At 47.4% G+C, this 26,159-nt stretch overlaps 1 protein-coding gene across 4 annotated transcripts in view; it reads right to left on the reverse strand.

Moving 5' to 3' along the window:
* The window catches only part of LOC135900146 (phospholipid-transporting ATPase ABCA3-like), a 153,054-nt gene that overhangs the window by 54,349 nt on the left and 72,546 nt on the right, over positions 1-26,159 (reverse strand). For all 4 annotated transcript variants that reach the window (XM_065429589.1, XM_065429590.1, XM_065429591.2 and 1 more), the window contains exons 7-11: positions 24,542-24,814; positions 19,080-19,229; positions 16,536-16,679; positions 14,159-14,332; positions 12,401-12,541 (exon numbers count right to left, since the gene is read on the reverse strand). In XM_065429589.1, coding sequence (XP_065285661.1) covers positions 12,401-12,541; positions 14,159-14,332; positions 16,536-16,679; positions 19,080-19,229; positions 24,542-24,814 — 882 coding nt within the window. The remainder of the gene's footprint in view (positions 1-12,400; positions 12,542-14,158; positions 14,333-16,535; positions 16,680-19,079; positions 19,230-24,541; positions 24,815-26,159) is intronic.

Consider the following 26,159-nt stretch of genomic DNA (forward strand, 5'->3'; position numbering starts at 1 on the left):
TGATCGTCGGGTAAACATTGTGTAGCCTTTAGCGGCAGCGGTAACTACAATGCGCGGAAATTTCTCGTGGGTGCGTAAAAAAGCGACCTGCATCATTACTCTTGCTGTGTACACATCTTCTAAACTAGTTTTGTCTGTATTGGTTTCCACTCGATGAAGGTAAACGGCATCTCTAAATTGCCAGGGGGAACTAAAAAATATTATTACTATCTGATCGCTTGGCCCGGGAAATAAAACACAAAGTGGATGCTCGTCTAACAAACGAGGTTGTCGTGCAATGTATGTACATATAATAACTTAAAGGCTTAAGTTGTAAAAGCAAACAGCCCTACTTATTCTGTACCAGAGCACCCACGCTGTTAGGATCGTGATATGTTTCGCAACTACTCACTGCTGATAAATCACAGCTTAGAACTACAGTGAGAATTCTGTAGAATAGTTAAATTAGTGAAACGAATTTTCATAAATACAAAACTGATCTCCGAAGCTGGTTGGTGGGTGCTCCGTCTGCCTCAACGCCGCAGAAACTGCTGACTCAATTCGCTTTAGTAGAACCTACAGAACCGTTTCTGACGTAGAAGACACCTTTTCATACTTCATACTAAACCACCCCCAGGAACTGCCGCTGAGCGTATACCTGGCATACAACACGGAGCGCTCGCCCAAGCCAGCAATGCCGACTGCCTATAGACGTCGCCACTGCATACGCAATATGGTGGCGCCCACGAAAAAGCGGTCTATTCGCGACTCAAAGTAAGTACTAGCTACCTAGCGGCCGCGCCGAGAAGCAGCCGATCCAGGCTCAGGTTTGAAGTGAAAAAGGGTGTCCTATTATGGCATGTGCCGCATGCCTCGTATAGTTCTCAAATCACCGTGATGCCGCTGCGCACAAGCCCGAAAATGAAGCCAGATATGGAGAGTTTTGTTATGTACTATTGCGCCTGTCATCGCCGTGCAGAGATAGCGAAGTATGATTTCATCGTCTCTATAAAGAAGCAGACGACGCGCATCGGAGACGGACTTGGATAAGAAATTTACGCAATGGGAAAGGTGACTGATGCTATACCGGTGTCGAAACACTTCACTCGGATCGACTTCCTTGCTCCTGGCGAGCAGACAAACTCTTTCTTTTTTTTTTCATATCGCAGAGTGTACTTCTTTCAGAACGCTTAAGCTTAATTTGGTTTTATTCGTTTATAGTTGTCTGCATCAGCATTAGTGTTCTACTAATGCTTTAAGCAGCACCAATGCTCCCACTAATGTACTTTTGTCTGCAGGCAACTGACTCGGAAGGTCAGAGGTTGATCATGACACATGTTATGCCACGAAGCGACATATCGTTTTTATAGCTTGCTTTAACTTAGCGGTACAAGTAGAAGATGCAGTTTTCTCATTTTATTCGGCGAGTAGCCAGTTTATTTGTTCGCAAGAAATTTAGAAGAAACTGCAAACAGCGCTATAGTTCTAGTTTCGCTGCGTTCGACCTGCGCGCAGCACCGCTAGTTTGCTTTCCAACAATGTGCACATAGTTCATTTCCATTAGAAACTGGTTCAGTTCGTTTCCAAGTCATGCATTTGCACTAATACAACTGAATTTGGGAAATGAAAACTCTGGCTGTATTTCGGACACTTGCTGGGAGAAGCTCAATTTGATGCGATCGGTAATTCACTTTTCACGTTTCACCACGTTTGAAAATGGCTGCGGGCAGCGGGTGTCTGTTGTGTTCCCAAGCCCGGGCCCTACGACGAACACTCCGTGCTGCGAGCACAAACAAGTGTCAGTCATAAGACGCAGATGACATTTTCACGCGCATAGGTTAAGTATAAACAGAAGGTGCACTCATAATCGCAAACGGAACACTCATTTCTTTTATACCAAGGCACACTAACCAGGTAACATTACAGTTTTCAACCTCGTTCTATCAAACCAGAATACTCCTTTATAGCTTCCGAAAGATCGACAGACGTTACTGCTATATACTGTGAGATGCTATATGTGATATACTGAAACAAGGGTAGCAGTGTGAAGTGGTCGATACAGGTCGAAAAGAGCCAAGTATGCTAACTGTACCAGTGGAGCAACCTCGCGAACAAGCGCTTGCGCCATTCGGAGGCCCGCTACGCACGAACGCTTCCTTTCTTTAACCTTCGGCTCGCTTGAAAGGCTCTATATCTTTAAGGAATCTGATGCGGCTCCCTAAGCAGTCCGGACATTTGCACGCACCGCACAAGCATTTCCGCGATTTCGGCGGCCATGTCCTTCATACCGGTCAAAACAAGGGGATCAGCAACAAGGACTCTCTCGGCTTTCACAAAACGCCTAGATTCGACGACCCAAAAGAGAAACGTGACCACAGCACCAAGCGGTGAAGCCGCCGTGCAACTGGAAGTCGTAGACATCTTTGTTCATTTGCACAGCGTTTCCAGCTCAAGTAGTGGGTTATGGAGTTGCCAATAGGACTAGATAGAAGAAATTGAATGCCCTGTTACCATACCACCTGGATTCGAGCCCGACTAACAACACAGATGCTCTCACCCTCTGCTTCCAGTAGCGTGCCCGAGCGACGCTGCTTCCGCGCCTTCTGATAGCTATCAGCACTCAGCACACTCTGTGCCCATCGCAGATCGCTTTCGAGATAAGGCTTATGCGGCTGCATTATAGGCGACATCGCTATAAAGGTATCGATATATAAAACAAAGAGAGCGGCAGCAGCAGCGAGTAAATTGACCTTTTTGTTACCACTCGTTTCAACGCGAATTAGGCGGCGAGAACACAGCGCACACGAAGCTAAAAGCACTCGGCGCACTCTGTGCCCATCGCAGATTGCTTTCGAGACAGGGCTTGCGTCGCCGCGCCATACGCAGAGGCCGCAGGAGTACGGTTGAGAACGATTGAAAATGGTTCGACGCTGATGGATAAGGTGCTAAAGAGCGATAACGGCTTTTAATGATCGGTGCGTCAGGAGCGCACCTGGTGCCGCCACCTGCAAGAGTTTGCTTGCTTTGTCACTCTAACATGAGCCGCCATCCAGATCAGTTTGTGTCGCTGCATCGCTGCCGTTTATACTCGTCGGATCAAATTTCATAAGATTGATAATGACACCGCGTAGCGTGGAGATTAGCAAGTGGCACAATGCTTACGCATACTCAAACGATTCCCAGCGGAGTTGAGGCGTCAATTCTTCTGGTCTCGTTTTTTCTGCGCGCGGCGCATTTCTAGCGGCGTCATCAAGGTAAATATACCTGGTAGCAAAGCTTCCGTAGGAGCCCATACGTTCAAAACATGGCGGTTCATCGGTGGTTCATGGGGCTAGCGCCATCTGCATGTGGTGGGAACAGTTCCGGTGGAAGAAAGAATAATGTGACGCCATATCCGTTAAAAGCAAAAGTGACGTAATTTTGTTTTGGAAGGCGCGAAATTTGTTTTGTTGTTCTGCCTTTGGAGCTATATATTCAAATGTCCCGCCATTCGACTTGATGGGCGTTTCGAGCTTTCAGCACGGAAAGTGATGCAGGAAAAGGCCAGCCGCACGGTTGTTGAAATCGCACCCCTGCAGAGAACATACTTTCTTTGGAGGCCGACGAAAGCTTTAGGTGTAGAGCGCTGATCCTATCGTCGGATGCCCAGCCCGTCGGCCAGCGCAGTCGCACGAAAACAACCACACAATTATCTGGCGGTCGCAATTCACTACTTTTAAGAAACGATGAAGGTACCCGCGTCATCAAATTCAGACAAACTTCGACAAGCAATAAAGCACAACGTGTCAGGGGGGGGGGGACGGGGGGTTCAACAGGTGAATTTTACGAGCACGCCTTTCTGCACATTTAAAGACGTACATTGCAGTGCGAGTGATAGCGGCGTCAACGCCCCCTGTAACAATGGGCGCTGAAAAAAAGTGTACTTAATAATAATAATAATAAATTAAATAAAGTTGTATGTTCATAACTCGTCACGACTATATAAAATTGGCCAGGAATATTATTTTCGTTGAATGAAGCTAACTGTGTCTCACTTGAATTAAAAAAACGCTTTTTTCTTTCGCAATCTTTGTTCCCTCCAAACGTAGTCGTGCCTCAATCGCTGCTCCCATAACGCCCCTTGCTGATGTCGATAACAATTTGTACTGAACCGCTTTTCGCCCGAAGCTTCGCGACCTATGTGGATCGACCTTGGCGGCGTTGTCGTAATGAACAATATATACGGTGCCCAATGAATGACGTTGTTAGGACGGCGTCCTACGTCACGATATTCCTGCGTGTTACCTTGACTGTCTGGCATGGAGCGACGCTTTTTCGAGAGTGAGGACGTGTGGCACTCAATTTAAAATTTCACCTGCTTCCGCCACTTGCAGCGCTGGGAAGTTTTTCAAGCACGACCTTCAACACGTGAAGTACGCGCTGCACTTGTCTGTTTAAAGTGGCTAAGCCTTTTTAGTGACCCTTTAATTGTGCATACCACTTTGCGCACGTTGTGCATTAGAACGGTAGCTAACAGCGCTATAGCGTAAAGCAATTCCAATCAGTTTTTATTCGAATTCTGCCACTAGCCCTCTACGATTTGTAAAACATGTTTCTGGTCACCCACCCCCACATCGCGTGCATGTCACGACGTCACGAAAACCACGAAAACTCTCCATCTGATATGACGCGTACACGGTGATGCATGATTAGGCAAAAAGCTGAAGGTTCTTTCCCATTTTTTTGAGGACGAAGAAGAAGTCGCAGAGTAGTGCGGACGTGCCCACATCGGCTCCCTTTTTCCAAGGTTTTCGGCTGTTTTGCGAAGCCGACCCACGGAAACTATACCTTTTATGAAGCGGCAAGTTCCGAGGATTCCGCAGACAGTGGACTCTTATCGGTGGGTGGACTTTTCACCATTTTGTGACTCCTCGAATCTCTGACCACGCCGCGAGAGCGCCAAGCCTAACGGGCTACGCCTACTTACGCGGCAGTGCGAGAAGGCGTAGGCCTAACCCCCCGCCGGCGCGGGCGACCGGCGTTCCAAGCGAACTACTGACGAACAGAAACCATGCCCGGGGCCATACTCGTCGAGGGGATGGAAATCGCCCCGGAGGAGCTCGATGAAGCGGGATGGACGACCGCCCTCGGCAGCAAACGAAAACAACCAACGAGTACGCCGTCATATGGCGGGCAACGTGTCACCAAGAATATGCCGGCTGGCAGCCGCACGGCCAACTCGCCGGCCAAAAGGTTCATGAAGCAAGTAACGGCAGCCTCGAGGCTACCGAAATTACCCAAGGACCAAATCAAGATCATCGTGCGCCCCAAAGGAGGCCTTGACGTTTCCAAAACGGATATCATACTCCTCGCCCAAGCCCTGGCCATGGCGGCGGCCTTGACGGAACAGCAGACTGCCGAGGACACCGTGTGCCCAAACAAGATGCAGAACATTTTGGTTATCTCTACCCCTCACGATCAAAACGCGAAGGCGTATGCTAGAATCAGCAAGATACATACCAAGCTCGGCGCCTTTGAGGTGTCAGCCTACATTTCTGCCCCTGATGACACGTGCAAAGGTGTAATAAGAAACATCGACCCTTCATTTGACGAAGGAGCCCTTAGGAGGATGATTCTGAACCCAAGAAACCCTACGGCATTGGAAGTCAGAAGAATTAAGAACACACAAGTAGTTGTTATACTGTTCGACGGCATGCGAGTGCCCAACACGGTCATGTGTGGAGCCGCCCTCGTTCCATGCTTTCTGTACAAACGGCAGATGGATGTATGCTACGCGTGTGGCCACGTGGGTCACCGAGCCGACGTGTGCCCCAGTAGCGAAGAGGAAAAGAAGAAGTGCCACGGCTGTGGGAAATTGAAGTCATCAGAGTCACAAGAGGAGGAACACCAATGCACACCCAAATGTGAAGCATGCGGTGGCCCCCATATCACCGGGGATAGAACATGCAAACAACGCTACCAGATCCCATACATCGTTAGGCGTCGGCGTCGACGGCGACGACAAATGTTGCGAAAAGCACAGATGGCCAGCGGCGATGACATCAGCATCTCCTACGCAAAGAACTCGGCGACACCTGCGGCAGCATATGGTGGCTCCAACCTGCAATCCCGCTCACAATCGAGGGGGCGCTCTCACTCCAGGAGGCGAATCGGCTCAGGGAAAGGCGGGAATTCCAGCGCATCCAGGTCGAGATCCCGGTCCCGGTCTCGCTCCCAGCCCGCGAAACGGGCCACGTGGGCCGACAAGGTCAAGGGCTCCGGCACAGCACCGTCGATGGGAAAGAAGACTACGACGGCCAAAAGAGCAAGCGGTGAGGCACAGTCAGAGCAAGTGAATGATCCGCGAATCCAATCCCTTGAGGCGGAAAATCAACAGCTCAGGCGCGAACTTGCAGAGCTTAAAGAAGCCTTAAATAGCATTAGAGGGCAAATCTCGAACCACGATGAGGATAAAATTAAAGATCTAGGCCCACTTGCTGGTAAATCCAAGCGTAAAGCTCCCAACCCAGAACCGGTGAGCGAGACAGAAGAGGAGGATGAGATGGCTGAGCCGAGCGAAGCCATAGCTACCGCGGCCGATCCTCCTGCCAAAATAAACAGCAGAGGCAAGCTAGCTGCCATAGAAAAGACCTTAGGACGCATGATGGAAATGCTCTCCGGGATGGAGACGAGATTAACTCAACTAGAGAGACCCAAGGTCCAAGCCAAAGGCAGGCTTACGGTGTCGACAGTGCAGAATCAGGCAAACCCGAATCCCGAAAGTGGGGCTAAAGGGCTAATTCATCATACTCAGTAGGCAAAATGGCGAACGCAAACAGCACGAATCTGAAAATCTGGCAGTGGAACTGCGCAAGTTTCCAGAGGCGAAAGGCCCCACTAGGACAGTTTATCAGGTCTATTGCGGACAAGCCGCAAGTTATATTGTTACAGGAAACGCTATGTACAGCTGAAATTTCCCTCTCGGGGTACCGCACGGTAGCATACAGGAGAGAAAAGGGCAGAGGTATCGCTACCCTAATCAGAAAAAACATCTCGTTCGTTGAGCACGAGGTCCGCGCGTACAAAGCGGGCCTCGAGGCCCAGTTAATAGAGATCGTACCCAACAGAACAATCAATTCTAAAATTTTCATCCTCAACGTGTACAGCGCACCATCGGATAGGAAAAGAGACTTTAAAGCATTACTAAGCACCACGTCTAGGGTGGCGAGAAACGCGCCTCTCGTTGTCGCGGGTGACTTTAACGCACCCAATACGGAATGGGGGTACAGTTACAAAAGTGCAAAAGGGACAAACTTGGCCTTCAACGCTGCAGAGCTCGGCTTAATACTTGTCACAGACCCGAGGCTCCCCACCAGATCCGGTAATTCGGTCAGTCGAGATACGACTCCCGATCTCACCTTCCTCCGAGGTATCGAGGGCACGTGGGACAACCTCCAGGAGGGGCTAGGCAGTGACCATTACATACTTGAAATTATGTTGCGTGTCAAACCCAGACCACCCGCGAGATATGAGTATGTGGACTGGGACTTGTTTCGAAAAATCCGAAATGAAACAGTCCCGCCAGACGAAACTTATGCAGATCTGCTGATAATCTGAACAAGGCGGTTAAAGGAGCAACCAAAGAAATCATTACGGATGTTGAAGTTCCTAAAATGGACTCGAGACTTGCTCACCTTCTGGAGGCTAAACACGCCCTCTCAGCCAGGTGGAAGACCCAAAAGCTTAATCGTAGACTCAGATCGAAAATCGCGCTTCTTAACAAGGAGATTGAAACCCATTCGGCCCAGCTCGCCCGGCAACAATGGGATGAGACGTGTACCGAAACGGACGGGCGTATGCGAAGAGGTAGCAAATGGAGCTTACTTAAAAGTCTCCTCAACGATAAACAATCTAAGGACACTCTTAGCCTTGCAACGGATAGGCTCATTAAAAAGCAAACCGCAATCGGTCTCACCGACAGGGAATTAGCCAACAACTTAGCACGTACTTATCTCCCCCTCGCCGAAGACGCGGATCGCCCAGTAGAGCGTTTGAACTACATGGGATTGTCGGCACCTGATCTAGACGAACCTTTCACCGTGTCAGAGATCAGACACGTTCTCTTCAATCTAAATGGCAGATCAGCCCCGGGACCAGATGGAATCACGAACAAACTACTTAGGAACCTAGACGATAGGGCAATCGAGATAGTCACGGCCAAAATAAATGAGGTATGGAAAAGTGGACAGGTCCCGATAGACTGGCGTACCGCAAAAGTGGTACTCATACCCAAACCAGGAAAACCTCCACATATAAATAATCTGCGGCCTATTTCCCTTACATCATGCATCGCCAAGGTTGCGGAGCACGCGATACATAACAGGATCACTGAACATATTGAAAACAAGGAGCTATTTAGACACAATCTAATCGGCTTTAGACAGGCGTTGTCCACGCAGGACGCTATGCTTTTGCTTAAGAAAGCAATCCTAAATAACCCTACTCGCGACGTGAGAGGGATCCTCGCACTGGACCTCTCCAAGGCTTTCGACAGGGTCGCGCATAAACACATCCTGACAGAGATTTCGTCTCTCAACCTGGGCCAGCGGTTTCATGATTACACCAGATCCTTCCTCGCTGATCGCAAGGCTCACCTTCGACTAGGCATGGTCACGGGAGGACCCTACGAACTAGGCACCTGCGGCACCCCGCAGGGCTCAGTCCTCTCCCCACTCTTGTTTAATATAGCCATGCACAAACTCTCCACTCGCCTCGCTGCAATTCCGAACGTGGGTCACGCCATTTATGCGGACGATATTACGATCTGGGCGCCGGGCGGATCGCTAGCCATGCTCGAACAGTCGTTACAAAGCGCGTTGGAGGCTACCGAAGATTTTCTTTCAAACACAGGCCTTGAACTCTCCCCCGCTAAATCAGAGCTACTGTTATACCGCCAGTCCAGACAGGGGGTCAGAAATCTTGCGCCTCTGGAAACTCTGCCGGTAGAAATTCGAGCTAAAAATGGGCATCCCATACCGAGGAAGGACTCGGTCAAGATACTAGTTCTCCTCATTGATGCCAAGGGCTGTAACTCGACGGCCCTCAACAGGCTCACTGGACAGGCTAGTAATGTCCTAAGACTTGTAGCCCGCGTCTCAAATCGAAGAGGCGGTCTTAAAGAGGATAATTTGCTCAGAGCTTATCAGGCATTCTTCCTGAGTCATGTCACCTACATCGCGCCGTACCTTAATTGGGGTAAAGCGGAAAAGGCCAAGCTCGACTCCCTAATCAGAACCGGCCTCAAGCGCGTGCTCGGCCTTCCGCAGTCCACAAGCACTGAGAAGCTGCTGGAGCTAGGACTCCATAACACCATCGATGAGCTGATAGAAGCTCACACAGCGGCTCAGATAATGAGACTTTCATCCACTAAGCCAGGGATTAAGATTTTAGAAGAAGCAGGAATCCAACCCAGACATGAACCGGCGACCAAAGTTAGCTTGACCCGGGAAACCAGAGCTCACATCATGGTTGACCCCGTCCCGCGAAACATCCACCCAGTGCATAACCAAGGCAGAAGATTCGCGAGAGCCAAGTCCATCCTTAAAAGGATCAATCAGCAGAAGCTAGATGCCCTCTTTGTCGATGCTGCCAGATATGACAGTGGGGATAAGTTCGCTGTCACGGTGGTAGACGTGGGGGGCAACCTGGTCAATGCAGCCTCTGTTTATACTAAGTTTGCCCATGTGGCGGAGGAAGCGGCGATCGCTCTGGCTTTTCACAGCTCAAAAGTTCCCGCTATCATCTTCTCGGACTCGCGCACCGCGGTTAGATCGTTCTCGTCCGCCCTCATATCTGAACAGGCGTACAGTATTGTGATCAAAGCACTACAAAGGACTAGGGAGAGTACCGAAGGAGGATACCAAATCTCGTGGTTCCCAGCCCATCTAGACAGCTCAATTAACCCGCTTGGATGTAATCCTAACGAGCAGGCCCACCGGAGAGCGCGCGATTTCACGCACCGCGCTGTCGCGGGTAGCCAGGCTTGGAACGAGGTCAACATCCACAAAGATCCATTAAGTACATTCCACGAAATTGTTTCTCATTATCGACTAGGCAGGAGGACATTTCCACCCCCTCACCCCAAATTGAATAAACCTCAGGCTACCACACTAAGACTCCTGCAAACCCGTACATATCCCACTCCTCGGTCTCTTCACAGGATAGATCCTGAACACTCACAGTCGTGCCCCAAATGTGGTCATGACTCATGCTCCTTTGACCACATGCTCTGGCTGTGCCCAGCCCTTAACGCCTCTCCACCCATCACGAAAGAACAATGGCAGGACTCTCTCAAGAGCAGCAATCTCAACATTCAACTCCAGGCTGTCCAGAGGGCCCACGACATTGCCGCGGGACTTGATCTCCCGGTTCCATCGTGGGCGGAGCCACCGACTTGATCTTCGGGAGCCTTCGGTTTGGCTCCCCGAGGTCTCAGTCCCTCAGGACTCAAATAAAGTTCTTGTCATGTCATGTCATGTCTTTCCCATTTTACGTCTCTTCTTGCCATTCGCCCTGCAGCATTTGTCAGAACTTTTTCAGGCTGCGCCCACTTCGCCTTCCTGTCAGGCGACGTCACAAATTCGCGAAAACTCAGCACGTCAAAGTAAATATGAATATTATGCCAACAAAACTGAATTCCTCTCGGCACTGCCGGCGACTGCCCCGTTCCGAGCTCATAAAAAGTAGGTTGCCCACCGATCGCTCAGGCACTTCCCACATGGTGTTGCCAAAGGAAAATAGATTTTTCTGAGTATAAGAAAAATGTTGCGTGGAATATAACGTTTCCGAGCCGTTTTGGCAAGTACACGACATCACTCTGTCAATTCTTCTTCGGTGAGGATCCGTTTTAGCAGAGTTTCCGAAGTACGCCACCGCGATTTTCGTCCAGCCTGAGGAAGTGGAAGCGAACAAGCAAGAGGAAGTGGACCAATCGCAGACGTCGTTATCATCCGCCTTTTCAGGTTATGTACTTTCACTGCACCAGCTCGGACCCACGAAACCTTCTTCACTTTTGCATCCTCCTCTCCTATCGTAAGCCAATTTGATAAGAATGTCAGGTCAAGGTAGGCAGTGTATTTAATTTTGATGGAAAGTAAAGTTGTCTATTATAGACGAGGAGAGCTTTTGATTGGACTCTTCAAAGAGCACTGTGGGTAACCACCCGCTGATTTTTTGTTGGTGGTTACGTAACTTTGACGTCAGGAGTTTTTAATAAAATATTAAAGGAATAGTTTCACGTTTTACGGCCCTAGGTTCACACAGAGAGATACGTAAATACAACACCTTAAGGACAAGAAGGTTGAAGAATGAAACAATTCAGCTAGAAAAATAAGACATGCTCAAGGAAATAAGAAATCCAATATAGACAGGACCCTCCAAGTGTGAAACAATGTTACACGAAGGAAAGCAATGCACCTATGAAAAAAAACTACATAGAGCAAGATATTTGGTCAATATCGCCAGTTCTCCATAGGCATGTCACAGGTACTTTGTTTCAATCTGTAAGTTACGCAGAAAGCAATATTTTTTTAGAAAGGTTAGTTCTGGTGAATTAAAGCGTTAAAATTCCGCGGGCGGTGTGTTACAAGTGGCTTTAGATATAGATCTGGGTTAAGAGGAAAAGTATTGTTTCTCCGCGAAAAATTCCAAGTCGTCGGTGTTAGTTTTGTTATAAAGCTCTAACGGAATACGTACATATTTCAGTTTAGGCCGGGTGAGTGAGCAATAAGCAGTTAAGAGTGTGAGTGTCAGGTGAGCCTGTCTGTATTTAAATCTAAGGAAGGGAAGCTTTTGTAAAGCCCATTTCGACGTTTTGGAAACTTGCGTGTTCAAGACAATTTATTTGACATTGCTACACCTACATACACACATTGATTAACTTATGTGAGAGGTTCAGAAGCAATGCTGTAGGCATAGGATAGATACTGTGCCGTTATAGAATATCTTAAGGTAATATAGCACGCAGACGATGTTGTTCCATTAACAACTCACCATTTCCTAAATGTGATAACCCTCCTAGTTTGGTTCATAGGTCTTTAACATCTGCGAGAAAAATTCGGCAAAGCGAATTGAGGTGATGACCGGCCTTCCATCTACCTCACTACTGATTGTGGATGACGCATGTTGTAATATGTCTTGTATGTAGCACAATATCTTCGACTTTTGAGAAAGCGAAGGTTTTCAAACTATATCACGGGAATAAGCATTTTCGGGTCAAGACCACAGTCTTCTGTATGACCATAGTTTTCACATTGTTATGCTATGGAGCGTTTCATAATTTTGTCACTCTACCTTGAAATTCAGAGTAAGCAAGCACAATATAACGAGAGAAGCATACGTATCAGAACTGCGAACACCTTGCTGTCCACGCTGCATCACTCACCAGTACGTCCTCCAAGCTCACGTAGGGAAAGCCGACGTCACGGATGTACAGAGATGGCGCCGAAGCGTTCAGTGAGCGGAAGGTGTGTCCGAAGTTGAGCAACTTCCTCGTGCCCAGCGAGAAGAGGAGCTCGTTGGCGGCCTGGCGACAAGATTTTCACAAGATAGTCGCAGTAATCTCTAGCTTCACTTGCGTTCGAGCAATACCAGCGAGAAATGTAAAGAAAGATCGTCAATACAACCACACATGACCTTACGCCGGTGCAATCACTTTTCCTATTCTCCCAGATAAAACAAGCTCCTCGTGGTGTAACGTGTAATGCTGCATGCGTAAAAAAGTTTTACATTTCTGCAGGAGCCACAACTAGCGTTAACGCTCTCGCCTTTTTTGTTCTCCCTCTCTTTGGTAAACGTGGCCTCCTATGACATGGGCGGCTTACCTGATGATGTCAGAATGGAAAACATGTAACTACAATGTATTTACTAGTTACATACGTGGCGTACTTGATGTTGTAGGGCTACTTTATGCTGTACCATCTCAAGAGGCAGAGCGCGTACGCCATTATACGCGGTTGTTGCGACAAAACGTGCCAAGGAGGCCCGTTTAGCCTTCAGCGTCTTAAATATGTTTTATCTCTTTTAACCAACCACAGCAACAAAGTGATTGAAGAGGACACTGTAGCATAAGGCTGCGGATAATTATTGCGTATCAAGACCAACATATCGTTTTTGATGTGCTGAGTTTGATACGTTAAACATGGCACGCCAAAAAAAGTTTCACACCAAGGAGAATTAGATAAAGCTGTTCACCTTGATTCGTGGCCGTGGCCATGCAGAGTACCGCATGACCATGCATAAATTGCACATTGCGTAAATTTTGAGAAAAATAAAAAAATTAAGGGGTTTTACGTGCCAAAACCCCTTCCTGATTTTGAGGCACGCGGTAGTGAAGGACTTCGGAAATTTTGACCACTTGGGGTTTTTGACGTGCACCTAAATCTAAATACCACGGGTGTTTTCGCATTTCGCCCCCATCGAAATGCGGCCGCCGTGACCGGGATTCGATCCCGCGACCTCGTGCTCAGCAGCCCAACACCATAGCCACTGAGCAACCATGGCGGGTAGAAAAATAAAAATGAGCAGTAATTCAGTTATACCTTTATTGCTGTAGTAAGTTGTTATTTAGTAATTGGTAAGTAAATTTATGCAAAACTGAAAGTTAGCTGCGCGGTATAAGAAACGAAACTATATAAGGCCATGTATTATAGTTACAGCACCTAAATGATTATTTTTGAATATCAAAAGTGAGTAGCATATATTAAGGGTTGCATACCACTGGTCATTGGCGGAAAAGTGATCGTACAATACCATTATCGCACTTTTGCGCTGTAGAAAACCTTTAGAAATACACAGTTCAGAAAAGCAGTTCCTGAGTAATAAATTGCTAAATGTATATCTGATTCCAAGATTAGTTTTTCCTTATGAAAATGATATCGGTATCGTCAAAAATTATTGTTAGCAAGTCTTTCTAATTTTGTTTGATGTGCAGGGATGGTTAGGTAATTTAAGGTTTACTGCGCAGAGTTCATTCGCTGGCGCGCAAACATGGCATTGCGGCCGCTGTGACCATAAGTTGGACATACGAGCTTATACATAGTAGCAGAACGCCGTAGTCATTCAGCAAGCATTGGCGGGTAGATTGCAGAAGTGCTCAACCTGTACAGGTAGTAGGGAAATGCGTGCCGAGAGTGATACGAACCTTGGATATGAGCTTCGCGTGCGGCAGGCACTCTCGAAGCTCCGCTTCCACGAAAGCAGAGCGGCAGTCGGTTGTGTCGCGGATCAGGCGACAGCGGTAGGGGACAGCGTATGCGTCTCTGAGGAACGCTGGCGACCCGACGCACTGCACGACGCCTCGGGCCAGGATGGCCACCTAGGGTGAACGCAGGTGCGGTGGTGCAATACGGTGGACACGGGCATGAGTTACGCGTTGTGGACAAAAAGCTACTCACCAATCACGATGAAGATGATTTTAACATTCATAACCATGATGGGCATCAGCCTATATTGTGTCAATGGCGAGACGAAGGCCTTGTCCACACATCTTCAATTAACCCTATCTCGTGGCAGCTATGCTAACAAGTACCTATAACTACATCCAGCGAGAGTTGGCAGTTGGGGGTGAAAACGTGGAGCTTTAACAAAGACGGCTGAAAGGAAACAGCAAAAGCGTAACAAGCTATGTATCGCAACGTGATAAATTCTCGTAAACTTGTACAAAAACGGCCTGTTGTGATCGGTCTCTCAAGTGTGGGAGACGTTCCAGCGTGCTTTCCCATGTCGAGATAATCTACCTCATCTCCGAAAAGGCTGTTGTTGTCGGCCTGGATTTTGACCTCTTAAGCGTCGGCCAGATTTCAGCGTGCTTTCCAATGTTGAGATAATTGCTCTCTTCTCCGAGAATGCGTCAGCCTCTCCACACTCGGAGCCGACACAAAGGGGAAGAGTTCGCTTACTTCACAAACTAACGAAGCCACTGACACTTTCCCAAGTACCCCAAACTTCCCAAGGAGACATCAACTACCACAAAACCGCGAGGGATTATTCAAGGTAGTCCTGGTCCCAATCTTAGGCAGAACCGCTCGAGTCTGGCACAGAGTCGCAACCATATACCAATGAAGTGAATGCATTCTTGCTACTTTTTTCATCATCGCGATGCCCACCTTCGTCGGCGTCCCCCGATTCTGGCGGTGAAGGCCCACCTCACACGGTCGAGATCGTATCAGGCCGAATGCATTAACGATCAATACCAAGTAGAGGTTGGATTTATGTAGAAATTAAGAGGGACGTCAGGATTTCGACAAGTCATGATACACCCGAAGGACATGACATGTGTTTGTTTATCGCAGCAGACGAGATGCAACGTAGACGCGGTCGAATTGGGCATAGTATGAAAACAACTGATACGATTGGGTAATCATTAATTATTGTGGAGCTTCTGTTGATGCATGGTATGAGAATTCATAATTACTTTTAAAGAGACATTTCATTTGACATAGAGTCGGAAGGATCCACTTTACTCATGTATCACAAATATGTGCACAATAAATAGTAGCCACCCGTCAAACGAAACGTAGTGGAGAAAGCAGCGGGTCGACGAATGGGCGGAAAAGGGTTGTGCTACAACCTGTTTAGAGAGAGAGTGTGTGTCTTCGGCTGCAACAATGCGAATAAAATGATGACAATTGCATAGACAAGGAAGCCACAGGTTCGATGCACTATTCCGGCATGGGGTCTTAGGTCGAAACATAGTAGTTCTGAAGAAAAGTAATGTACACCTACATCACTTCTATCGAAAATAGTCTTGTTTTGTGTGCCTTTTCATTTACCTACCAAACGCTGACTGTGCAGACCGTAGAGAAGAGAGCACGAAGTGAAATTTATAAGCATTGATCATTTTCATTGGCAGGCATATGCCCACAACAACAGGAGGTGTAGGAACCCGCACGAAACATTATACGTGACAAACATGTAAAAAACGTTTTAGTTTCCCGGATCACGTGGAAAGGCATTCACTAGCTGCAGAAATACACAGTTGGCATTTCCAAAATTGTATTTTTGGACTAGCTGCGGAAATATGTTTTTTGCCGGCATTTCCAAGCATTTTGGTGCTAGGTATGGCGCAGCTTTTGCAAAACGAGAAAGTAAGGATGCGTGACGCTGGGTGTGCTGGACAAACAAGTGGTTTAGTTTACCGTGTGCACAGAATTCAAGAAAAAGTTCACCTTTTTAACTTCGTTACCAATACTCGTTCGGCTTCGCAGCTACTGTTTTGTGTCAGTAGAGGCTGGCAGCTAGCGCATGCGAAACGACCTACTTTCTAATTAGAATATAAATTCGGTGCTGTTACGTGCCAAAATCAGAATCTGAATAGAAGGAGCGTCGTAATGGTGGACTCGGGATTTATATGGACCACCTGGGTGTTTCTCTTTACGTACACCGAATGCACAATACACGGACGTTTCTGCATTTCTCCTGTCGAAACGCGGCCGCCGCGGTCGGGATTTGATCCAGCGACCTCGTCTAGAGCAGTGTAACGCCAAAGCCGCTAAGCAACTACTGGGCTAACAGCGCACCTTGTCGACGACAAAGTCCAGTTCGTCTGGTCTCTGGCTGGTTATCAGTATGGCGCACTGGTCCTTGACAGTCTTGATGAGCTTTAGCATGCGGCGTCGCAGCATCACGTCCACGCCGCTCGTGAGGTCGTCAAGCACAAGCACCTGCAGGGACCACGGATGAGTTGCGCTTAATGATGCAATTACACGTGCCTGTGGAGACCTGGCTTGTCTTTTTTTGTTTTTAGTTGATGAACGAGATAAATCGTGACGGGCTCGAAAGGGAAGCCATGCTACGAAAGCGCTTTCGTGCCAATTTGCGCCTGCCACGGTTTTACCGATGCGACACCTTCAACTGTTCACGGGAGTGCTATTGGAGCAACTACAAGAGGTCACGTTGGTGTGCGTGAAAGTGAAAAAAAAAACAACAGAAAATCTCAACCAGGTTGCTGTTATTTCAGACATGTTTCATCGCACCTTGTCAACCTTTGAGCTCGTGTATAAACTTACCTTGGTGTCTACGATGACCACTCCAGTTTGTTATGGTATTAGGGCCGCGAAAATTCCATGTGAACTGGTAGTGAAACATTTTGTTACCTTAGAGTATCCTGCTGAGAAGATAAAATAATATATATATATGGGGTTTTACGTGCCAAAACCACTTTCTGATTATGAGGCACGCTGTAGTGGGGGACTCCGGAAATTTTTGACCACCTGGGGTTCTTTAACGTGCACCTAAATCTAAGTACACGGGTGTTTTCGCATTTTGCCCCCATCGAAATGCGGCCGCCGTGGCCGGGATTCAATCCCGTGACCTCGTGCTCAGCAGCCTAACACCATAGCCACTGAGCAACCACGGCGGGTGAGAAGATAAATTGAATCTAGCCTTTAAAACCAGACAACTGTAGAAAACCCTAAAGGCCACCTATAATCCAACGCAGCGTTGACGCGCGTGCGTGCTGCGCACGGGAACTCCATGCGAGCAAAAGCGCACCACTCTGTTTGGGGCGAGCTCCACCACTGGAAAAGCTGGCGCTGCCGTTGGCGTGACGTGGTATGAGAGATCACGTGGACAGAGCGCCAGCGTCGGCTGCTTCGGAAGCGCCGAATGAAATTTGAAAACGAAAGTTTGAAGTCCCACCTGCGGTAGTGGTTCCGATTAGGTGGGGAGGTTTTCCCACTTCGGGTGTATGCTTGACAACACTTGGAAGCACTACAATAGGCAGTGGCTGCCTTTAAAGGCGTCCAACATGATACGCTCCTGCGCGGTGCAGCAGTGCCGGACGTACGCGATGGAGCCCGGCGTTAGCCTTCCCACATATCCGTGGGACAAGAAGCTGCATGAAGCTTGGATCGCTAATTTAAGAACCAGCAAGCAGCCATCGGCTCTAACTCGGGCGCGCAGCAAGTATTACCGCGAGGAAGATTTCTGCTATGGCGTTGGGGCTGCTATGTTCAATGCGCAGCAGAAAGCGCGCAGTGAGACTTTCGCCCGCGCAGGCTGCTCCGCTAATGTCATGAAGCTTTGGTCTATGAACTTGTTAATGCTACATACTGGCAAATTCACCGGAATGGAAAGGGAACGGTATGAAACGGATTAAAAAAATACATGGCCCGTGCTCATGTTTGTCTTAGCACGTACCAAACTATAAGTGCACTTGATTAACAATGAGCAGCGGGAAATTGCTCGCCGAGAAGAACGAAAAACATACAGCGCGACGCAACTAGAGAAATGACGATATTGAAACGTTGAAGGATTTAACTTTCGCTTTCAGCTTGCTTCGGTGCTTCCGAAGCAGCCGATGCGGTCGCTGTATCCACGTGATCACTCATACCACGTCACGTCGACGGCAGCGCCAGCTTTTCCAGTGATGGAGCTCGCCCCCAATAGAGGGGTCGGTTATTGCGCCACCGTAACGACGAACATGGTGTCGCCAACCTCCGCCGACGCTGGATGACACGCCCGCTGCGCCGAACTATGAAGTGCCCGTAGTGGGTGCATTGGTGAAACCGAGAATAGATCACTTCTACAATGAAGTGCTTGGTATGCAAAAAAAAGACTATCAAGAAAAATATTGGTGAATTTGCCACTTTCAATACTGAGGCAGCTCATCCGTTTTCGGCAACGCTACCAACAGCAGGGGTTAGCTAATATTAAACTTACGTTGTTATCAACTTGCCCAAATCGCAATCTTAGTGAAGACGCTCGTTTCGACGTACTTTATTAGATTAACAACACTTAGACGCTAGTTCATCTAAGGTACTGTTTTAGGAGAGTGTCACTCGGAAAAAGAAATAGAACTCTATTCTGACAGTTCTTTTTGCTTATTGTGTAAAGAGAAGAGTTCACCTCGTTGCGTTCTCATTAATACGGTTCTCTCACCTCACCTCTTATACACAGCCAAAGTGCGCTAAGAAACTTTTTAAGAAGCCGTCGCTTGATTCGTTTCCTTTATGCAAAAACGACGTCTTCCGGCGAACGTTGGGAATGGGCACTAAAGGGGTGACATGTAATGGCATTTATTACTGTCTGCCCTGTGAATAGGTCGTCACGTGATCACCCACCTTTGGTGCTGCCATAAGTGCAACGCAAAGTCCGGCGCATTTCCGGAGGCCTTGCGAGAGTTCGCTGACCAGGTCGTGCCGGCGTGGGTGCAGGAAGAACGTTCTAAGAAGTTCAAACACCAGCGTCGAAGACACGTTTTGGTCGGTCATCTGGGCGAAGCGTTAAATAAAATGGTAGGCCAGCCTAATCTCTGACAGGTAGTGGCACTCGCACTTCGGTGTTAATGCCAGTTAGGTTAAGCGTGCCAACGTCTTTTCCCTGGCATGGTATGCGGGCAAGGAGTGAGGGAGCGCGACGAGTAGAGTAGAGATACAGTAACTCTAGCGACGAGTATGCGCAGCGTGCGCCACCTGGCGAGGGGCAACCCTCTAGCGAGCGGCGCAAGGAGTGCACCTTACCCTCCCTCTCCGGTGCTGACGTCAGAGCATGTAACGAGCGCGCGCGCAGCTGTTGCAAGCAAGCGAGCGAGCCAGCAGGCGTCCTCTGGGAGAGGAGAAGCGAGAGGAGGGAGTGACGTCCCATCTGCCCTGCTAAGCAGATGTTCAGTCCATGCGAGACAAATGGTTTCGATTTTTAGCTGCTTAAATGCCATTCCACCTTCTTGTGTGTGACTTCATTGGAGACGTCAATACTTCCGATTTCTACTTCCGGGATTCCAGGAATTTCGCCGAAGTCATTCTCACGAGGCGCGTCTCTAAAGCCTGCGATTCCATGCTTTGATATGGGTTAAGCAGTGATTAATTTTAATTATTCTAGATACTTAAGTAACTCAACCGGTAACTGAACTTATGCTCTAATATGATATCTGTAATGAAACCCATGAATTTTGTACTCTATCTTTCTTTATTTTTTTCTGATTTATTTTAAATTTCGTCCCCGCTGGTCTCAGGAGATGAACCGGAAGTGCTGCGCACAAAAGAAGAGTGTCACGCACTGCTTGTACCACTAAAACGATTATATCATTCTCATAGTGTGCAAGCAGCCTGACCGCACATGCTATAAAATGCGACAATGAACGAGAAGAATACGGCGCTTATGGGGACAAGCTTATTTGTTATTTATGCAGCACAAGAAATGTAGACAACGAATTCAGATAAATGATGGGGCATATTATTATGTTTAACTGGAATGCAGAAATACATGAAATAGCGAAAGAGAAGCGGACGCAAAAAAGAGTGCCTCCCGCCGGAACCGATCCTGCACCTTCTGCGTTAGGCGTGCGATGCCTTACCAGTTAAGCTAGCGTGGATACCATCTACTCGTCTGCTTGCATTGATGTTTATGTATGTGCCCAAGATTAAAACCACTCGTGTGTTAGCGAGCACCACTCAGCCCCCTTGACAGGCAAAATAACACGTATACGAATTCGTCGGTCACCACCATTAAGCCGCGCTCACGTGCTCTCAGTTACCAGCGAAACAAAGGTCTATTGGAAGAGACAAGCCGAACTACGTCCCTTCCGCGCGCTCTTGAAAAGCAAGCAGCTAGACTCACGCATATCCATTATTTCTAATCTTAATGATCGTTGCAGCTCGGCCTTCTCCTTACCGAAATTGTCGAGGTACCAAATACACTAATAATAACTGCATTGCCATTGCGAAAGATGCCGTACACGAATTCTTGAACGCTACACACAGTCAAGACAAGTAAAATATTAAATTTTTTCATAAAAGAATACACGCATATATGTAAAAAACTGTGCCCGAAATAACTGATATCAATGCTTTCATGTTTTCTGTCTATTAATAAATGAAGAATCACCAGGTGAAATTTAGAAATTTATAATTTTGAAACCAGCAAAGCAGTGCATGCCGCTGATATGATAAACGTAAAGGCCATGAAATAAACAAGTTGAGCACAAATATTTTAATGAAACTTTGTCATTCAAGAACCTTGTTTACAGTTTTGGTCATATGCAATGACCGAGAAAAAATCTCAATGTCCTAACCTTTGCTGCAATTTATTGCGCAAGATCAGCCCTCACCGGTCGCGTATTGCGAGCGATTCCTCCGAAATTATAGTCGCATCAGAAAGCACATATAAAAAGCAGGATTTCTGCAAAATATACGAGGGCGAGTGAAATGAAAGTGAGCCAATGCGAATATATGACAAACGGGGAACTTTTTAAAATGTAGTCTCCAGGAGCATTTAGGCATTTGTTGCACTGATTAACGAGTCGCAAGATTCCCGTCTCATAAAACTCCTTTAGTTGCTGTTTCAAAAAGACTGTAACTGACTGCTTCACGTCATCGTCTGACACGAATCTGGTTGCCTCGAGCTGGTTTTTCAAAAGCTCCAAATGTTCAAGTCTGAAGGCGACAGGTCGGGGCTGTATGGCGGATGTTCCAGCTTTTCCCACTTGAACTTTACCAGTTTTGTATTAGCCACATCAGTGACGTGGGCACTGGCACTGTCGTGGAGCAAGATGACCCCATTCATCAATTTTCCAAGTCGTTTGTTCTTGATGGCAACACGCAGCCGATCCAGCGTTTAACAATATCGTAAACGATTGATAATCTCTCCAGATTACAAATTCGATCAGTAATGGCTCCTGACGATCGAAAAAGAAAATCAACAACACCTTTACGGCGGTGGTGAATTCGAATGTTTCCACTGTAAGCATTGCCGTCGTGTTTCAGGTTCGTAATAGTGGCAGCATGATTCGTCCCCGGAGGCAATTGCAGACATGAATTTGTAACCCTCATTGTGATACCGGATCAGAATAGTCCGGATCAGAACAGATCAGAATAATCCGGATCATGAGACTGAAATAATCAGAAGAATAAGAATGGGCTGGGGTGCGTTTGGCAGGCATTCTCAGATCATGAACAGCACGTTGGCATTATCCCTAAAGAGAAAAGTGTATAACAGCTGTTTCTTACCAATACTCTCCTATAGTGCAGAAAGCTGGAGGCTTACGAAAAGGTTTTTTAAAAGGACGATGCAACGAGCTATGGAAAGAAAAATGATGGGTGTAACGGGAGGATAAGAAGAGAGCAGATTGGTTGAGGGAACAGACGCGAATTAACGACATCTTAGTTGAAATCAAGAAAAATAAATGGGCATGGGCAGGGCACGTAATGAAGAGGGAAGATAACCGGTGGTCATTAAGCGTTACGGTGTGGATTCCAAGAAACTGGAAGCGTAGCAGGGGGCGGCAGACAGTTAGGTGGACGGATGAGATTAGGTTTGCAAGGACAACATGGCCACAATTAGTACATGACCGGGGTAGTTGGAGAAGTACGGGAGAGGCCTTTGCCCTGCAGTGGGCGTAGCCAGGCTGATGATGATGAGGTGTGTTCGCAAAGTCACAGTGCCGTGTGAATTTAGAAAAGCATGACTGAAATTTAGGCCGATTAAGGCAAATAAAACGCAACACACAAACATGCTCCTTCGTAATACTAACATTTGTACCTCGAAAATCACGCTTCGTAAACACATACAAATAGTTTATGAGCCGATCACACCAAGAATGCTGCGCTTTATATTAGATGTCAACTGGAGTTGAGTCTGCCTGCTGTATTATATTTTCAAAATGGCAGTTTTAAGGTAACTTTCTTTAAGCCGCTTGCACATTAGTGCTAATGAAAGCTAATAAAACACGAACAGGACAGTTGAAACGCTTTAACAAATTTTTCGGGTCCCGAAAGTGTGTACTTTGTAATTCTGTACCTTATATGTGTTAAATGAGGTTTCAAACTTTCGAATGCAGGAACCCCAATTTCGTTCGTCTAATCAACGTAACATTTGATTCAATTTATTGTACAACTTATGATATGTGCTGTGCCAATGTTGCAGTCCAGGGCCGCTATCTCGTACACGTTCGTAAAGCCGACGTTCGATTTCGCCTTCCGCGATTGGACTAGATTGACCTAGGCCGCGATATCGGCGCAGCCTGGACAATCGCACGAGGCGAAATCGAACGTCGTCTTTTCGAAGGTGTACAAGATAGCGGCCCAGCACTCTAGCTGCAGCTCATCTTCGAACTGCAACACGTCTTAACGCGATGCAAAGGGCCGCGATGAGACGGGAGAGAGGGCACCACAGGAGATAGCATCTCGGTTGCGCATGCCTTGCGCCGCCTGGCAACTGCGGGGACGGTCTGCTTTATTCTGAACTGGTTGTCTACTTCTTTCGTGTCGCGTAAATGACAAATAATCTATTCCCAATAATCGCTATATTCTTCTCGTTCATTGTCGTATGTTGTAGTCTGCGCGGCCAGGCTGCTTGTACACTGAAAAAGTGACGTTATCGCGTTAGTGGCACCAGCATCGAGTGATAATCTTGTCTCGCGCGCGGCAATTGCGGTTTGTCTCCTGGAGCGATCCGGGAAAAAATTCTAAATAAATCAGGAAAAAAAACAGAAAAATAGTACAGTACAACATTCATGGGATTCATTATAGATACGATATCAGAGCATAAGTTTAGTTACAAGTTGAATTACTGAAGTGTCTACAATAATTAGAATCCATCTATCTAGCTAGCTAGCTAGTTAACCATTACTGAAGTCGTTTCCCGGCAAACTTGAATCCCTCGGTAGTCCACGGTCTAATGCGTGGACCATGGGGCTGCTATGGAGAGGGAACAGAGTACGAAAGCAACCGTGCGGCCAACTTCGGTCACGAAGATATAACATTGGGCGTGTGCTGTTGTTCGATGAACCTTGTTCACCGCACCTTTGCTCAGTGGGAATGCGCCACTTAGTATGCGCAGCTTTCAATGTACGTCGGCCCTCCAACTTCGGTCACTGGGTACGTGCTGATCTTCGTGATGCTCTTTCACGCCACGTTGAACCTCTTTCTAGCAAACTTGGGTCACTGGTTATCTACCGCTCTTCAATGACAAGAAATATACTTTAAAATTACGCCAATACTGGGAGGAATAAAACGCGCCTCATCAGTATTCAGACAATTTAGTGTAAATGACAATTAGGCACCGCCCCGCACGCACTTCGTGGCGGCGCCACTAGATGGCACAGCGTGTTCTGGGAGAAGCATGCACGCGCCGTACATGATGAGTTTTCGCTGTGGAAATACAATGTATCGCTAGATTGCTTCAATGCCAATCGCGCATCAGCACCAAAATACATCGTGACATAGATACCGCCTGATTTTGTTACGCACAACCACATGAAGCCAAAAGGTAATGGAGACAAGGAAAGCATTATGTAAATTAATGCTTCTTTTATTTGAAGTGCAAAAGTCATAAGGCTAGGGTAACTGAAAGTGGACGCATAAACTACTTGCCGCTAGTGAGAGCTGCCCACACTCTCTGCATGAATGAGTACGTTGCTGTAAAAATTAACCTACAGCAGCGGCTGTTCATTTTTGTACGTTTGGGTGACTAATGTTCTGCGTTATCGTTACTACAAGTACCCGCATGGCCATTCAAAGTTTAGGCAAAAGTCTGAACTATCCGTAATTTCAATTCAGGATGAAACATTTATAAGAAAAGGAATCACCTGGGAGAAGTAGTGCAGGTTCTCGCTGACAGTCATGTAGGGAAAGAGCATGCAGGTCTGTGGTAGAAAGCCAACGTGGCGCCTAGCCGCGCGAGGTGATTGGCGGACGCTGTGCTGGCACACGAAGACGTCACCTCCGGATGGCGCCTCATAGCCGACGACGATGTTGGCCAGAGTCGACTTGCCGCTGCCGTTGGGGCCCAGCAGCGCCAAGGCTTCGCCCTCGTAGACGCGCAGCCGGACGTTTTTCAATACGACGCGGTGCCCGAAGACCTGAGGCCGCAGAGTACCACCGTTTGCCAATAGTTGTAATATGTGACATTCCCTTTTGCAGCAGGTGAGTACACCATTTTCTTGTTTTTTTGAGAACTAAAATATTGACTGGACGACGAACAGCTAGTATGGTACCGATCTCTCTAAGACCTTTGCACCCTATTCCGGACTCAAGTCCGTCCCATTGTCTTCGGTAGGGCTCCCGGTTACCACCAAAGTAGTGTGAAGGCTTTTCAGCACTGTCGTAGGTGCTTTGTACGAATGAGAAAAACTTCAAATAACCAGATTAGTGGCTTGTGCCAGCACTCCCTTTCAAATGCGGTGCTCTTATCATCATAAATTTCATCTCAGTTTTTTCCCTTGAGCGAAGCAAAGCATCTGTGTTCTGTTTGTGGCGTTAATAGTAGAAGACCAGCTAAGGTCCCCAAATATTCAGGGTGCGTCAGCACCATCTACTGGAGATTGCCAGTTCAACCTAGTTTTCTCCTCAAGAAGCCATTACTGTTGAAGAGCAGCGTGAGACACCCTAGACGTTGCAGCCAAGACAACTGGCGTCAGGAACGAAAGCACAATTTAGACGAATGAGGCAAGCCCTCGCTTTGTATTTGAACGCTGACTGCGGCTCACCTCGCGTAGCTTCGTACAATGACAGTGTTTTGCAATGGGAACCGCGACAATCACTGTTATAGCGCAAAGTTCAAGGAATTGTGACTCATTTGGCAAGGCATGCTCAATGTAACCTTGTCTATTGCAACCGGCGTACAGTAGGGGACACAAATGCACATGTGATCAGATTACGCCCATGCTGCAAACAAACGTGCTGGGAGCTGTGCTTTGATACACATGTGCTGCCATAGCAGAAAGCACATGGGGTCTCAAATCAAGTGTCTCACACCAAATCAAATCAAGCTAAATATGCACTCGATTTGATTCTGCCACTGCGAGCTTGTTTGAGCCATTGTACATGTAAGTAGGAGAAAACCGCCCATTAAACGGTCCAGGTATACCCACCTCTAGCACTGTTACCACATTTATTTGAGCATATTGCTTCAGATACACAACGCTTAATTTTGTTCGCCGCGTAATCGCAGGCAGAATCTTCGACCTAACAATGCAAATACCTGAGACAATCAAGTTGGCGCGATGTGACAATATGTGTGCAAGTGTACCATTGATTGTCCACACCAACAACAGTATATTTGAACATGAAAATCTCGTTTGATATTTGGTGGAATAATCTGTACTTTATGGCATTGTTATTAGAAAACAACATTGCGTGTGCCCGTCTTTCGTTTCTGACTTTTTCTGGCAAACTCCATACAGTGTTCTTTCTTTACTCTGCAAC

The sequence above is a fragment of the Dermacentor albipictus genome, chromosome 4 (assembly GCF_038994185.2).
Source record: "Dermacentor albipictus isolate Rhodes 1998 colony chromosome 4, USDA_Dalb.pri_finalv2, whole genome shotgun sequence".
Classification (NCBI taxonomy): domain Eukaryota; kingdom Metazoa; phylum Arthropoda; class Arachnida; order Ixodida; family Ixodidae; genus Dermacentor; species Dermacentor albipictus.